The sequence below is a fragment of the Squalius cephalus genome (genome assembly GCF_949319135.1).
Source record: "Squalius cephalus genome assembly, chromosome: 11".
NCBI classification, from domain to species: domain Eukaryota; kingdom Metazoa; phylum Chordata; class Actinopteri; order Cypriniformes; family Leuciscidae; genus Squalius; species Squalius cephalus.
In genome coordinates this window covers 5,951,842-5,969,555 of record NC_137132.1, presented here as the reverse complement: position 1 = coordinate 5,969,555, position 17,714 = coordinate 5,951,842, and the positions used below count along the sequence as shown (strand labels likewise).

Sequence of the window (17,714 nt, the reverse complement as noted above, 5' to 3'; positions counted from 1 at the left end):
CAACAAGCGCTTTTGAGCGATCTTTCCCCTGATTCAGCATCATCCCTCAAGGCCCCGACCTAGGCTTATGCAGCAGCAGGTCAGTCTGATGCACGTCTGCATACTATGGGCATTTTGCAGGCATAACAGACCGACCTGCTTAAAGACTTTGATGAGGGGGAGAGGCTTTACTCAAGCCACTGATCTGGTTCTACGGGCTACCAAGGAGAGGGCCAGAGCTATTGGCCATACTATGGCAGCTCTGGAAGCCTCAGAGAGACATTTGTGGCTTAATCTAACATTAAAGAAAGTGACAAGTATATCTGTTGGATGCCCCGCTTTCTCCTGTGGGACTCTTTGGCGACTCCATTAATTCAGTAGTCGAGAGGTTCCAGAAGGCTAAAAAGCAGGTGGTGGCATTCCAGCAGGTCTTCCCTTGTTGATCAAAGGTCTCAAAAGGCTGCTGGGCGGAAGTAGCCCCAGGCACACTCAAGCTCTTCGTACAGGGCGCAACAAAAACAGAAAGTGTTGTTTCTCGTGCCCCGCCGCAGAAAGAATGGGGGCAGGGTAAGCACTCAAAGCCTCAACCTGGCAAAGATAAAACGGATCTGAGGAATGTCATCATTACGCTTCAGCTAAGAGGTTCTAACGCCAGTGTCAGACCTCTGAGGGCTGGCCCATTCGAGGAGAAGTGGTTCACACCTCATCTTACGGTGCCCACTTCTCTCCAGTGCCCTCAGGGGGCCGCTCTGCCAACCCAACTAGTCAGTATCCCAGTGTACATCTGGGAACGTAGAGAAATGTAGTACAGAATTCAGTTTTGTTCTCGTTCTCCTCGCTTTCACAGGGTTCTGCCCACTGTGGTGGGTCCAGAGAAGTCTCTGGTTATGGAACAAGATGTGGGAACTTTCTTAGGGAAGGGGGCCATAGAACGTGTTCCCCACCAGAATTCGGATTTTACAGCCGGTATTTCATTGTTCCAAAAAAGAATGTCCGATTTATTTGCACCATGTAAATCGTGCGGCCAAAAGCTAAAGTTCAAAATGTTAACTTTAAAGCAAATCGTGACTATAATCAGTACAGAGGACTGGTTTGTTATGATAGACCTCAAAAATGCATACTTCCACATATCCATCCTTCAAAACCACAGGAAGTTCCTCAGGTTTGCTTTAGGGGGCAAAGTGTTCCAGTACAGGGTTATTCCTTTTGGCTAGCACTGTCAGCTTGCACTTTCAAGAAAGGCGTGAATGTTGCACTGGCTCCTCTGCGACTCCAGGGCATTCGCGTGTTGAATTACATCGACGTGATGTTAATGACGGATGCTTCTCTCACGTGTTGGGGAGCAGTCCTGGAGGGCCACTCATCCCAGGGTCTGTGGAAGTGTGTTTTCTGATCTACGGGGGACATGTTCTTGTCCATTTAGACAACACATCGGTGGTCGCTTAGGTTGAGACAAGGGCTGAGGCCCAAGGAATGGAGACTTTACCCCGAGGTGGTGGGTCTTCTATGAAGGAGGAAGAGAAGTGGAAGAGGACATATTAGTGTCTCAAGAATGACACACTGTCCGCTTTGGTTCTGTCTGACTCATCCAGCCCCACTAGTGTTGAATACCATTATGCCTGTATGCATTTCCCCCGGACACTCTGCTCCCGGGAGTTATGGAGAGAGTTTGCCGGGAGGGTGCCCATCTAATGTTGGTGGCACCTCTTTGGCCAACTCACATCTGGTTTTTAGACTTGATATTCCTCCTCTATGGCTCCCTTAAGGAGATTCCGATCAGGAGGGACCTTCTGTGTCAGGCTGGGGCTAAATATTTAACCCCCGTCCAGAGGAAAGTTGTGGGTTTGAGTCATAGAGTCAGCTATATTCGGCTGCTCCCTTTGAGCCTGTCAAGGAGGTTTCAGGAAAATTTCTGACCTTGAAAGCTTTATTTCTTTTGGCCATTACTTCTCTCAAGAGGATTGGAGATCTACAAGCCATTTCGTTTTCCACTTCGGGTTTGCATTTTTGCCCATGGCATGGTGTAAGCACACTGGGTAGTACATTAACATTGATAATTATATGTAGGGAATTTTAACAATTAATCAGGAATATGATTAATATATATATTGCATATTACAGTTACATTAAATTATCGAAACTGAAAATAGATTGATTGTCTATATGAATAACCAATCACAACGAATTATAATTCCTCATTCAGATATCAATAGGCTACTTCAGATCATTATATGAAATAACCCTTAATGGAAATTAATGTAATTATCAAACAGTGGTTTGTCCCGCAAACGGCCGTAAGATTAACTTATCAACTTCTCACTAAAGTTACCACTTCTTATAATTTCAGGAAGAACAGTTTCTGGCCGTGAAACTATTCTCCTGACCTTATAAAATTTAGGTTACTGAAAAGTAACAAATCAGCTTTGTAGCTTAAGATAGAAACATCTCATTGATCTGGTTATATGAGCATTTTAGACAGAAACAATCAAGCATATAATGGTTTTAATAATTGAACTAATTACTACATCGAACTAAGAAATACAAATTCTACAATTTACACGAGTATGCATATAACAATACAAACAGTAAACACAATACAAGACAAAACGGATAGCAGATGAGAGAGAGAGGATGAAAGGGTGAGCGAAAGAAAGTGAAAGCAAAATGTGCGATCCGAGAGAGATCACAGACCAGGTAACCTTTGAGAGAGACAACAAGAAATCAAATCACATTAAAAGTTCCATAAAACTATACTTGCAAAATGGTTCTCTTTGTTGCTGAAGAACGCAGAGTCGTGCTCGTGCGTGTGTCCTTAAGAGCAGCGTACGTGTTCCATCGTGTCTTTTGGGGCAAGCAGAATCGCAGGAAGATTTAAAGGTTCACCGAACGTGACGTTACCAACGAAACAATTCAGAGTTCATCTCCCTCGTGGAGGGAGAGGCGAATATGAAAATAAAACTTAGTAAAGAAAAGAAAAACGAAGATGGGAATTCCCTCAGGAGCCATGGAACCAGAAGTTCTCTCAGACGAAGTGCTCGTGCGTGCTTCCTTAAGGAAGAGGAGCTGAGCTGCGGGAATTTCAACAGAGTCCTTTTCTTTGAGTTGAAGTTGCTGGCTACGTTCGCTTCACTGAACGTAGGGAGAGTCCGAAGACGAAAATAAAGAAAAGACTTAAAGAAAAATAAAAGAGAAACGGAGAAAAGCTCCCGAAGGAGCCATGGATCTTGAAAACCTCTCACAGAAAAAGTGCCCGTGCGTGCATCCTTAAGGAAGAGGAGCTGAGCGCGGTCGCGGGAGTTGGAGTTGCCGGCTACGTTCACTGAACGTAGGTAGAGTCCGAAGACGAAAATAAAGAAAAGACTTCAAGAAAAGAAAAGAGAAACGGAGAACAAAAGGGAGCCATGGATCTTCTCTCACTGAACGTAGAGGGTTCGTAAAAAGTGCTCCCCGAAGAACTCTAGGTCGGTCTTCTTAAGGAAAGACTTAATGTACGCCTACTTTGCGTCCGCGGACCAATCATCTTAGAGCATCTCGGGCGGGAAGAGTCTTGTCAGGAGAACTTATTTGCATAGTTGATGATTGTATAAAATTTCGTCATTTCTAACCAGGAAGATTGTACACACAGAACAATACATTTTACTGTAATCTCCTATGTATGAGTGGTTCAGTCAAAACAAGACGGTTAAACAGATACCAAGAATGGCAGGTAAAGGTAGAAGAAACAAAGTTCTATTCATATGCAGAATTACACACATTTAAAGTTTGATTAACACACGATAAAATTGCAGATACTCCAATTTGATATGGGAAGACATCTAAGCACAAAAAGGAATAGATTTAAAACATTTAGAGGTACTTTTCTCTGAAAAGTTCCATGGATGGTGTTTGTGTGTGTGTGTGTGTGTTAATGTGTGTGTTGGAATGTGTGTGATTTCTCAGTCTCCCGGGGGTTGTAAAGTGTTATCCTCTAGAAAGGGGAGGTCGGGTTACAAGACCATGATTCTATTTGAGACATTAACTAGGAGAAACACTTCCAAGTTACAAATCAGAAAATCATGACCATGGCATGAAAGGGCTAACCAAACATGCATATAGGAAGGTACATATATTAAAAGGATATTTTCTATCCTAGGTTACATACAAATGATGTTTCTTTGTGTGTGGGTGTATGGAATGTCTATAGAGAGTTTCGTTATCTCTCTGGTCATCTCTTTGAAGCTCCCCACAGGGGAAGAAGAATGTTGGTTTCAGGTTCTGGAGTGTCTCTGAGATGCAATAGGTGTCGGGAGAGCTGTAAAAGTTGCCACCAGCGCAGACCTAGCGGCTCTGGGGCTATGAGTTACATTTACAGGTTAAACGTTAAAAGTTCTCCCAAAATTTATAATGACAAGGCTTCAGGAGTTTTGTGTGCAGGGAGAACAGAATCATGATTCTTGCACATCCGTTACAATGGTAAAGGCTTTTTTTCACCCTAGGTTGGGCTATATTCCTAAGGTCCTCACTAACGTGGCCAGATCTGTAGTGCTGCAGGCCTTCTGTCCTACGCCCAGACCAGGAGAAATTAAAAGTGCTTTGCCTGGTTAGGGCGCTTGATGCTGACGTTCACAGAGCTGCCGTGTGGCATAAATCTGATCAACTCTTTGAATGCTTTGGGTCGCCCAGAAAGGCGTACCCAGCATCTAAGCAGAGAATGAGTAAGTGAGTTGTCGAGGTTATCTCTCTTGCTTATGAATTGGCCGGTCAGCCTTCTCTCTTAGCTGTCCGGGCCCATTCTACTAGGAGTGTGGCAGCTTTTAAAGCCTTGTACTCTGGGGCCTCTCTTCATGATGTTTGTGTTGCAGCGGGCTGGTCCTCTCCGCACACATTCGTCAGGTTCTATGACCTTAACCTGGGCACCACCCCTGGCTTCCAGGTGCTTCAGTCTTAGTTGTGCTCCAGACAGGGCCGGAGTGGGGCCACTTTTCAGCCCGGGAGTTTCAGGCCCAAGACCGGCTCTCTTTTTCTATGGTGGAATTCCAAATTAGCACTTTTTCCAAACTGGATAAATGAAGCAACAGTTCAGCTCTTACTATTATGTAGTTTTTATTAATACCATGGTTCAACAAATAATGTAAAGGTTAAATAATAATTCACTTAAGCTGAGAAGTTAACAAAAAATATTCCACTATTCCACAAGGAGAGGTTGATAAATTAACAAAAGCAGAAAGAAAGAAAGAAAGAAAGAAAGAAAGAAAGAAAGAAAGCATTTGAAATGTATCCCACTCTTCCACAAATAGGCATATTGAACTAATGTTTACAGATTTATTTGTATTCAAAAATATTCAAAAATAATGCTTTTTTAATCAAAAAACGTGATACCTACTCTCAGATAAATGAGGCCTATGATTAATCAGATGCAAACAGAAATATAAAACCAGTCCTAATTAAAAGAAAACAAGTTGACAAAAAGATTGAATCCAATATTGGGTTATAATATAGTATAATGAGACATTTTTAAGCTATTTTTTGTAGACAGGTCATTTTTGACCGGGAACACCGCAAGTGTGACTATGTGCCATTTTGTACAAAATAAAAGGTTTTCAAAACAAATTTCCTGGTGAAAATTAAAGTAGACTAGTGTGGTCAACAGTGCAAATTTTTTCATATTTTATGTAATATTTACAAATTTGTTGAAGATTGAATCCAATATTGGGTGATTATATAGCATAACAAGTGATTTATAAGCTATTTTTTGTAGGACGGTCATTTTTGACTGGGAACACAAAAGGTGTTATAGGGTTTTGAACACAACCTGAGGGTTAAATAACTTTAATTCATATTGTTTACTCTGGTATCCTCTCTACCTGTCCCTGTAGTCATCATGGCCTCATTTTCAGCGAGGGACTGGCTCTCATGGTACAACCCATGCAGAGGCTGCGCGCTGCTGTGTCAGAATGCGGAACGTGTGTAGCCTAATGTAACTAACGTGACAAATGTGGAAAAAAAAATCCTCGACCGGCCCAAAAGTGAAGCGGCCCACCGGGAATTCTCCCGATTCTCCCGATTACCCACCCCGGGCCTGGCTCCAGATATTATTCACACTAGACAAGCACTGGTCAGTATGGCATAGTAGGTATTAACGTTCCCATAGTACTGTAACTTACAACGCAACGTCAGTTCCCTTGAAAGGGAATGCTTCGGTTCCCTGAAGAGGGAACGAGATGCTGCATTGCTCCGCCATAACTTATTTCACTTCACTTACTTACTTCATGACTTACTTCAGCCTATCAGAAGCTGACATTGTTGGGTTCAGGAGTGCTTTAATACCTTCCTGGTTGTGACGTCCCCCCCCCCCCCCCCATGACGTTCCGCCACACCATTGGACTGATTTCACACGTGCTTCAAGACGCAATCACGCAGACGTTCCCATAGTGTCATAACTTATGACACAGCGTATTGTTCCCTCTTCAGGGAACCAAGGTTACCGTCATAAGTCGTTTTTATGACTTACCATATTGTTTCACTTCAAAATCACGTGAGATAACCCTGTCACCAATAAAAGCCTTCAGTTTGTACATGCCTTGACGGGCCTCTGGGTTTAATTCATAAGAACGCTGCAAAATCCACCTTGTTGAAGAAACATTTGTCCATTGGCCAATCCAGTTACCTTCACTGTCCTGTTTAATAGCAAAGACACAGTGCAGATATTTTGTGACAGTCAGCTACACATATCCTGCCTATCAATGAAGAAATATATAATTACGCTACTGAAAATACAATAATTGCAAATATAACTGAATTTCTAGTTTTAATCAGATTTAAATTTTTTGTTATGACTGCACAGAAGGTTTTGTGTTCTTACCTCAAGAACCACTGTACTATACTGTGAAAGAGCAAATAGTAATTTAAGATTATAAGACAAAAATTATTTTATTTATTAAATGTGTATTCAACAGTGCAAGAGAAAATAAAGATGCCAGATAAACACATCAGACCTGCTGATCAAGGGGTGCAAAGTTTGTATCCATGGTAACAACTCTGAAGTTCACTGTAAAATAGAAATGTGTATTAAAAAATCTTCACTTTTGATGTCTTCAGCTCTTATGTAAGGGACAATTTCTTCCAGTCATATTTCTCTCCTGTAAATGACCAAACTGTGTGTGAACCGTATTAAGTTTCAAATACTGGGCTGACAACTGTATTCTGCTGCTGGGTGAATGTGTATTTAGCTGTCACAGCTGCCTGTTTTAGCCATAATGTTACAAAAATATCTGACAATTTGCTCCAGCTGACCAGGTAGAATCAAGTAGGCCTATCCCAGACAGCTATGAGGTTTATTACATGTAACGATTTATCAGTGTTGTAATGTAACGGAGTACAAATATTTCGTTACTGTACTCAAGTAGAAATTTCACATATCTGTACTTTACTTCGCTATTTAAATTTATTTCAACTTTCACTTTTACTCCACTACATTTCCTAGATAAAATGTATACTTTTACTCCGATATATTTCCACAAAGCATCTTCGTTACTCGTTACTACAAAATAAAATCAGAAGAAATGTGTGCGACTGCAATAAGGGAGGTTTGGCGAATCACTGCTCCTAGATTGCATTACGCACGCTCCGCACGGCGCGCGCTCTATTTCAGCGTAATGGTTGTTTGTTGCCATGCCAAAGGAGGAGGAAGCACAAATGAAACCGCCATGGAAGCACAAGCACCTACTGGAGGACCTCCCATTATCGTAGACGACCACCCTGACGCAGAGCTGCCAACTCTCATGCATTCACCGTGAGACACACGCAAATGACACTTTTCACACGCTTTCACGCCACACATCCATTTTCTCTCGCACAGAAAAATCGCGAAGCAAAGAGGACACGGAGACCGACAGACTAGACAGAGCAGGTTAGTTATGATAGAAAAAAAATCTCAGCTTTTTATTATGAAATTCAAACAATAAATACCGTGCCAAACTTGTAAATGTGACTTGACAGATCCCTAGCGCACGTGAACCGATCATCTATACTAGCTAATAGTAAATAAACACGAATGAACAATGTTAAAAGAAACAGTACAACTTACCGAAATGTATATTCATCATACATAATATCGATCAATCAGTGTTTTTCAACCGCGGAAAGGGTCAGTAAAACACCTGGAGAACAATTATGTCACATAACATTTACCTCAGGAAAGCCATTTGATGACCATAAGATAGGCGATAGCACGTTAGTTGGCTAGAAAAAAGAGCTATAGAGAGTATTTAGCTAAATATGTGTACTATATTACATATTTATTATATTTTTACTTATATCATTAAATAAAGTTGTTATTATGATAAAAAACGCATTATATTTATATCTGATAGGGCTCTCTGTATGTTTACAGCATTAGGTGAGATTTTTTTTCTTGAGAAAAATTAGTGCCTATCTTGTGTACCTAATATTTATCCAAATTAGTCAATATTGCATATTGTGATGCAAGATTTTTTTTTTTTACATCCCAACAACTTCCCCAGCCACCCACCCCACAATAAAGCCACAATAAAGTTCACAATCAAAGTTTTAACCGTTTGCAAAAAAAATAAAAAAAATAATTACTTTTACTTCTACTTCAATTACTTAAGTACATTAAATATCAGAAAATTACTTTTGATACTTAAGTACAGTATATATCAGATACTTTAAGACTTTTACTTAAGTAATATTCTAAAAGGTAACTTTCACTTCTACCAAAGTCTTTTTCTAGTATGATACTTGTACTTTTACTCAAGTATTGCTTTCTAGTACTTTATACAACACTGCGATTTATATCAGGGGTGTCAAACTCCTGGAGGGCTTCAGAGTAGGGCTGCACGTTTTCAAGTTTTTCATTAACCGTTAACCGAGGCCCTTAGCGGTTAATACTCGGTTAACCATAGTGTGCGTGCGCGCCGCAACCCCGAGATAGGCGTAATTTGCGGGTGGGACATGTCCCCACCACTATTTTCTAAGGTCGATATTGTCCCCACCACTTTTGAAACATCTCGCGGCACGAATACCAATACAAATAAACAAAACATCTCCAGTTAACTAGCAGAGCATTCATTTCGTTCGTTTTTTTTTTTTTTTAGGCGATCTAGCGCTGAAATGTTTTGTTTTTTAAATCAAGTGATCAAAGTGCTCGTTGCCGCTGCGATCGAGAAGGGTCTTGTAAAACGTGCTGAGGTATTATTAATTCGTGGCCACGAAACAATTCACCTGAATATTCACCAATTCACACACACACACACACACACACACACACACACACACACACACACACACAAAAAAGGAATAAAAAGCTGTACGAGAATAGTCGGCCTTCACTGAAGAGCTATCTTCACAGGTAACAAAAACAGTTTAATAATTATTATTAATTCGTGGCCACGAAATAATTCACCTGAATATTCACCAATTCACAAAAAATAGCATTCACTAATTAATAGTATCAAACTGTTTTTGGACACGTTGTAATTCGTTAAATCAAAATGAGGGAGGGAATTAGTTCAACGTGTCCACGATTTATTAAAATGAGGGAACAAATAAGTCGTCGTAACTACTAATTATTTAGATCAGTGGACAGGGCGCATAAGAACAAACAGAGAGAGAGAGCCCCGGCCGCGCGCGCGCGCACTCTCATCTTCTTCAAACAACTCGAGCGCTGTATTGCTCTCTCCCTCGCGCATATCAACACAATAGTAAAAGGTCGGAAGACCGATTGTGTTTTATAGATTAGTAGTTTGTTCATATAAAGTGTTTGATTTGCAAGTACATGTTTAGGAAATGCATAATACAAATTGTATGGGTTAATGTAACTGGTAAACGGACTTTGCGGGTAAAACTGTTGTGATGAAACTGCGCGTGCGCGGGGTAAAACTGCTGGGGTAAAGCTGTGGCTCTGCTGCTCTGCAGACAGATATTATTGTGCTGCGATCAGTGGCGCGGATACTATGTTTGTTTCTGGCTCGCGCACAGCCTTCACTCTCGGACGCGCGCTTTCTTTGCCCGCTTCATATTAGAAAACTGGTCTAGCGGTCTCTGGTGTTGCAAAAATGTATTACAACTAAATTCAATGCACGCCATTGATGCCACTTAACCGAGCAAAATGTTTCACTCGGTTACGCAATTTTTAACGGTTAATCGGTTAATCGGTTAACCATGGACACCCCTACTTCAGAGTTTAGTCCAAACCCTGTTGATTTCAAATAACCTTGAAGGACCTGATCAGGTACATTTAATAATTAGGGTTAAAGCTAAACTCTGCTGTGGGCTCTCCAAGAACACCCCTAATCTATTGTATCCATAGATTTCATATAAATTAAAGTCACACAGATACTGATATCAATATCGATATCATATTTGTAATTACAGTATTTAGGCTGAACATGTTTGAAAGTGAGGGGATTGTTCAAATGCACACTAGATGACCATTCTCGTGTTTCAAAGCTGTTAGAATTCAAAGCTACTCATCCTTAATATCTGCTTTTCTTATCTTTTCATTTGCTCCTCTTTTTGTTTGTAAATCCATTTAACTGTTTACTTCATACTCTTTTACCATCTGCTGGTTTGTGCAACATTTGTAATCTTTGACCTATGCTCGTTGCCTGATCATAGTGTGCTTTACTTAAATGTGCTACATCAGCTGTGATCAGGGTTTAGATGTCAGTGACACCAGCATTATTTACTGAGCTTTAGCCTTTGAGACATTCACAGCTCACCTGTCTGTCCTGGAGTATAGATGGGTTTATCAGTCTGGATAAAAGTCAGAGGATGGTCAGGCTTGAACATGACTTTTCTCTCTTCAGTCGTCCTGAAAGTCTCTCCCTGAAGTTCAACCTTCATCGTCTGCACTGATTCTGCCTTGACCAGAGGAGCCTGATGAGAAATAATTCCCTGTATTCACAACCTGCCACAAAAACTAGATGCATTATGATGAAACATATTTGATAATATTCATTATGTGCATGTTTTGATGGCAGACCTTGAAGTTAAAGCAGCGATGAAACTCTTCCTCAGCTTTCTCCTGCAGCAGTAATGTGCTCTGGACACCATGAACCAGATGAATGTTCATGACAAGGCTTTCATTGGGCTTGAGAAGACTTGCACACAGTTTGGCCTCAGATCCCGACTTAATCACTGCGGGAAACGTCACCATGAAATATCTGTCCAGAGAAAATGATCATACAATATTGCCTGAGTGGTTAGATATAATAAGAATAATAAAACATAAACTGGGAGGGAAAAAAATATATTTAATTTACTATTGATCAATTATATGCAAAGTGTATGTTTATTCAGAGCAATATTGCTCTTAAAAATACACTGTCAGTAATTATAAATAATCGTGTGCCTTAAGTTGTCTTTCAAACAGTAAACCCCTACTGTGCAACACAGATCGGTTAAATAAATACAGGAGAAATCATCAAGACTTACAAAATGACTATTGGTATATTAATGATTTATCCTCAGCAAAAAATGTTAAAAACTTACGGCCCTGATGTTTGTCCATTGACACAGATCAGGAGGAAAGAGAGCAGAAGAAGCCCTTTCCAACAGCAGCCAATATTCAGAGCCATGATGACGAGCGATCATCCACGGCATGAGATGAACTGGACCGTCTCTTTTAAAGGGGGCTCTCAGGCTAAAGGAGGTCCTTCAAAACATGTGTATTGATCATCTGATTAATGATTCAACCATGAAGGCACTGCAGTTCAAAAACATGTGCTAAATTAGATCTACTAAAGCCTTAAAAATACATTTGCGACAAATATTAAAAATAGTAGTCTAGCATGCAGTAAAAGTCAAGTCACCTTTATTTATTATTTATTTATTATTTAATACAGTTTGTTTCAAAGCAGCTTTACAATGAGAACAGGAAAGAGAACCTGGAGAACGGTACTTGACTGAATGCATTGTGCCAAGTCTAAAGTTTGGAGGAGGGGGGATAATGGTGTGGGGTTGTTTTTCAGGGGTTTTGATGGCCCCTTCCGGTTCAAACATGACTGTGCACCAGTGCACAAAGCAAGGTCCATAAAGACATGGATGAGCGAGTTTAGTGTGGAGGAACATGACTGGCCTGCACAGAGTCTCGACTGAACACCTTTGGGATGAATTAGAGCAGAGACTGTGAGCCAGGCCTTCTCGTCCAACATCAGTGCCTGAACTCACAAATGCACTTCTAGAAGAATGGTCAAATATTTTCCATAAACACACTCCTAAACCTTGTGGAAAGCCTTCCCAGAAGAGTTGAAGCTGCAAAGGGTGGGCCAACTCCATCTTAAACCCTACGGATTAAGAATGGGATATCATTAAAGTTCATGTGCATGTAAAGCCAGACGTCCCAAAACTTTTGGCAATATAGTGTATCTTCTCCACAAACTATACATAGAAAAAAACAGGCACCTGACCTGTGTCCTGAAACCAATCAATACTGAAATCAAGGGTCAACAATCCCCTACACCCACTCAGTGAGAGTGAGGGAGTTACAGTAAATGTTTGTTTATATTTGCAAACCCCTCGACCCCTTCCTAATATGGTGTCTGAAAAGATTTTATCATTAAAATAAGTAAGTCAAGTAAATATTTTTGATGAGCAATTAAACAATACATATATTTACTTGAGATCCTACACCATGATGAAGATTTACCATGTTTGTTTTTCTGCCTGTTGTAGAAGGATTAAAGGCATTGTCACATTATTTGGAGAAGAGACCACCAGAACAGATGCCCCCAGCAGAGTTGATCTTAAAACTAACAGAATGGACACTAACTAACAATGTTTTCTTATTCCAAAACAAATTCTTTAAGCAGATAAAAGGTACAGCAATGGGAGCTTGCTTTGCACCAACTTATTCAAATTTGTTTATGGGTCTCTGGGAGGAAACATTTGTCTATTCAAGTCTAAATGAATATATTAATAAGATTGTATGGTGGGGTAGGTATATTGACGGCGTTCTTCTTATATGGTCTGGGTCACAGCAAGAGCTGCTACAGTTTCATGCATATCTTAATAACACTAATCCTAATTTGAAGCTGAGTCTAGAGTTCTCATTAACAAATATCCATTTCCTAGATCTGGAGATAACAAAAGATGACAAAGGTGAATTGCACACGTCCGTGTTTAGAAAACCCACTGATCGGAATACCATACTGAGGGCTGAAAGTTACCACCCACCTTGGTTAATAGAGAATATCCCTTTTGGCCAATTTCAAAGGATTAAACGCATACAGTATATATGATTCTGAAGACGTTTTTGATAAAAATGCTCAAAACATGGTTCAAAGGTTTAAGAAAAGAGGATATAAACACAAGACCTTAGATACAGCCTATAATAGAGTTAAAGAAATTAGTAGGGAACAGCAGTTGGTTCAGAAACAGAGGCGAAAACAAGAGCCAAACCAAGTTTATTTTGTTACACAATACAGTAGTCAAGCCAATAAGATAAAGCAAATAATCAAGAAGAATTGGGACATAATAAAAAGTGATACCGTCTTGAGAGATGCACTGCCGGAGGTACCTACTATCACCTTTAAAGGAGCTCCTACTCTAAAAGATAGTCTTGTGAAAAGCTATATGCATCCTGTACAGAACAAAACCTGGCTAGGCACAAAAAGAGGTAACTGTAAGTGTGGAAACTGTAATCTCTGTAACAATATGGTCAAGACCAATATTTTTACAGATGTGACATCAAATCGTGAATACAGTATACACTCATTTATTAATTGCAATACCTCATTCGTTGTCTATAGACTTGAATGTCCTTGTGGCTCTTTTTATATTGGAAGAACCAAGCATAAGCTTAAAGAAAGATTAGCAGAGCACAAATATGCGATAAGAACAAGCAACCACCAATACCCTATGGCTCTACATTACAAAGAGGCGAACCACGGAAGAAGCGATACTCTAAAAATCTTTGGGATAGAACATGTTAAAATATCACCAAGAGGGGGAGATAGACTCAAAAAACTTTTACAAAGAGAATCCTTTTGGATTTATACTTTAAAAGCTAATCAATACCCTGGTCTAAACTTGGAATTTGATTTTTCTCCTTTTTTGTAACTGACTATATGCACATGTCAATGTTTTGCTATATGTATCTATCTATATTGATATTTCAAATCGTATCTTGATGTGGAAAGTGGTAAAATATAGAAAGTGTAAAATTATTCAACATCTGAGACTGCACATATTTATTAGAGCATGAAATGAAATCTTTTTCACAATGTAACCTTTTTCTGTAACTTGTCTTATATAAAGTAACCTCTTGTTATTTGTATCTATTTATATTGATATTTTAAACTATCCTGATGTGGGAATTGGTAAAATATTGAAAATGTGACTTGTCTTATATAAAGTAACTTGTTGTAATTTCTCTCTGTCAGGTGATACCTGTGCAGATGAGCACCTGTGCTTCTAGGTCATGTGACCACATGCAGATATACAGGATGCAGTCTACAGACTGCCATTTTGAATTTGCCCTGAAGAAGGCCACAGAGGCCGAAACATGTTGGCATGTTTTTTAATGGATAGCCAAGTTTAAATAAAGGCTTTATAAACTTATATTCCTTTTGAGTGCCTCAGAACTACTGTTTATTTGGGAAACATTTTGGATCTCCAAGCTGAAGAGCACCAGAGGAACACACCTCTCAATACCCAAGTAGCACTCCTAGTAACTCATTTGTGGACATATACAAACTGTTTTGAATCATTGAATCATTAAAAGTAAATGTATTTTTTACCATCATTCATTAAAAAGTCATCATCATTAGGCACACAGTAGTTGGCACAATACTTCATGTTTTATTTTAATTAAACAACATACAATATAACAAAATATTTATAATTACATTAATCATTTTGTCTTTATTTATTAAAGTGCATAATGTCAGCATCATATCATATCCGTATGCAGTGATAATAGTCATTACAATTCAAGTCTTATCATATCTGGTAAAACCTGAAAAGCCAAAGAAAGAAAACATCTGTATTTTTACTTTTTATATATATATATATATATATATATAATATCACTCTTTAATATAATATATTATAATATATAATATAACTATATTATATAACTATATATATATATATATATATATATATATATATATATATATAATATATAACTATATAACTATTATAATATAATTATATTTTTTTAATATCACTGAATATTACTATTAAATACTATGATAATGCCGTGATTGAGTCCTGCCTGTCGCGACATTACCTTATCTGCCTTCCCTTATAAAATAACCTAACATAGTAAAATCGAAATATCGTTCCCAATCCCATCAAAAGTATTTTTTAGCATAAAACATGTTCAAGATTAGCGAACGGGCTGTGTCGATGCAAAGTCAATGCAGACGGATGGATTGTTTTCCCCCCGGTGGGCGTGGTCTTCAGATTATGACGCGTCGCTCTGTCTCTATGCTTTGTCTGTCTCTATGGCTTTGGTGGGACCTTGATATCGTGCCTCCACTTCACGCTCACTACTGCGCAGACTCTGAGACTTCGGCGGCCTCTGAGTTTACAAGAAGAGATTCAAAATTCACTGTTTAATTCCTTTTTGATCACTGCTGAGCACCGTAGGCCTATGTAAGATGTACACTTTTATTACTGAAATGCTGGAAAGTATTTACAAGAACAATATTTCATCGCAGCTCCACCTCAGCGAACTAAAATGGGAAAGAGAAGAAAGCACGTTAAAAACTGAAATGGTTATCATGGCAGCAATATATGGTACAATTTTAAAATATGTTGGCTAGGCTATTAGGCTGGATTTTGTATAATATCCCATGAGTCCCTTTAGTTAAGTTATACCTTAAGAGTCTTCGTAGCACACTAGGAGACAATGTTATCGGAAACGCAGCCATGGTCTGTACAGGGGAAATGCGGTTAATGATTTCTGACTGACACAGGGTTGCCAACTCTCACGCATCTGGCGTGACACTCACGCTTTCAGCATCAATCTCACGCTCTCACGCACACGCAAGAAATGTCACGCCAAAATCCATGTTTCTCCCCTCTCAATCCGTTAATTTTCTGTTGATGACTAGACCACAGCGTATTAATGACAGGAGAGGAGTTTAAGGCCCACAGCTGTAACATCTGCCAACAGCGATCTCACTGCAGTATTCTCTGATCGTTGATTCGCTGAAAACCTTGCACCTGAGACGTCAGTTGCGTGTGAGAAGTTCAGTGAGAGTTCAGAGCACAGGTTCGGAGTCGGAGCCACTGATGCGCGTTTGAAAGTTTGGATGACAATGAATCAAGGTTAGCAGATAATACAATGGTGTGCCTTTCACTCACGGGCGTAATTTCCTATAGGGACAGGGGGGACATGCCCCCCCTCCTCCCCTCTTTTCGAAATCCTGTTCGTTTCCCCCCCACTTTCAAGTTAGTTTGTTATGATTTTTTAACCGCACGCCGTCATCGCCACAGAGGAGCAGGACCGAGTAGGACACGGAGCGCCTGCCTGCGTCAATGCACACAGCCGTGTCCAGGAACATCGCTTGCACACACTAAAAATACCTCATTGAAAGTTAATGAGCAGGTACCGCGCTGTCTGTGAATGTCCTGACGCACACACTCACACACACGACGCACAGAAAGACTCGCGCCAGTATCGAGCGCACAGACAGCGCGTCAGAATCAGTTTTGCTGGGCAGTTCTCTTACGCGCTTGAACGAACAATAACACACACCAAAATGCCAAAATGTCCGTTTTGTCGAGTATCCTCATAACAGAAAAGCAGTCTTAAATTAGTTACATAAAGTCTTAAATGAACAAGAGTAAATTAGAAAATGAGACGTGTGAGAGACTGTCAGCAGCGGCAGATTTTAAAGGGACAGCAGCCACTAATTCTGTAGTCAGTAACGTTAACCAAAGAACAAAGGGAACAGAGAAAATCACTCACTGCTCTTGACTAAAGAACGCTTGCAGCTTTAATAAAGATTAATCTAATTTAATTAATAATTTATGCAGTGCAGACTGTTTGATAACCTAATTCAATTTCTGTAATTTCATACCTGTTAGACAGGAAGGGCACATGTAAATATTACATTTATTTTTGGGTTTATGTGAGGATAGTTTTAAGTTCACTTATATTAAAAGTTGTTATAATTTTCAAAAGTAAAAACATCAGACATCAGTAGCTACAGTGATACTGGCCTTCATTCATAAAAAAAAAAATGCTATTAAACAATTATTTACTGTCTTTGTGTTGTTTCTATATTACAGTGGAAATTGAGTCTCAAATTATTTTAATTTTATTTGCACACAAAACATTAATGGTGAACATTTTTGACTTTATAAAATGATTCTCTCAAGTCTTGGCAATTTGCCCCTATTAAACAATAAAGAAAGTAAGACATATTTGTCTTATACATAGTTTAGTAGCCTACTTAATTTATGTTTAATTTATTAATAATCAACTTAATTATTTTGTATCACCATAGTCCCTAAAGGTATGTAAATGCAGGAAATGTGATTAAAATTGTGAAAAACCAATTTTCATTTTTGGGTGAACTATCCCTTTAATGCTACTGTTTTCATTTGGAGTAGACTGTTCCCTTACGAGAACGTTCTCTCGTACTGCGTTGCAAACGCTGTGGGAAAATATTGAAGCCTTTATTTTAAAACGCATTGCAGCTGCACAGCGAGAGCATCATAGCTCGACTGAGCGAGCTGATTGGCTGTGCTGCGGCAACTGCACAAACCTATGGCGA

General features: G+C 39.4%; 1 protein-coding gene across 1 annotated transcript in view; it reads right to left on the bottom strand.

Annotated features, from left to right (window-relative positions):
* The window catches only part of LOC307167525 (alpha-2-macroglobulin-like), a 40,073-nt gene extending 28,453 nt beyond the window's left edge, over window positions 1–11,620 (bottom strand). The window contains exons 1-6 of the mRNA XM_079886691.1: window positions 11,473–11,620; window positions 10,964–11,144; window positions 10,701–10,857; window positions 6,954–7,006; window positions 6,821–6,841; window positions 6,470–6,635 (exon numbers count right to left, since the gene is read on the bottom strand). Coding sequence (XP_079742817.1) covers window positions 6,470–6,635; window positions 6,821–6,841; window positions 6,954–7,006; window positions 10,701–10,857; window positions 10,964–11,144; window positions 11,473–11,558 — 664 coding nt within the window. The 5' untranslated portion in view covers window positions 11,559–11,620. The remainder of the gene's footprint in view (window positions 1–6,469; window positions 6,636–6,820; window positions 6,842–6,953; window positions 7,007–10,700; window positions 10,858–10,963; window positions 11,145–11,472) is intronic.
* Between the last annotated feature and the right edge of the window lie 6,094 nt (window positions 11,621–17,714).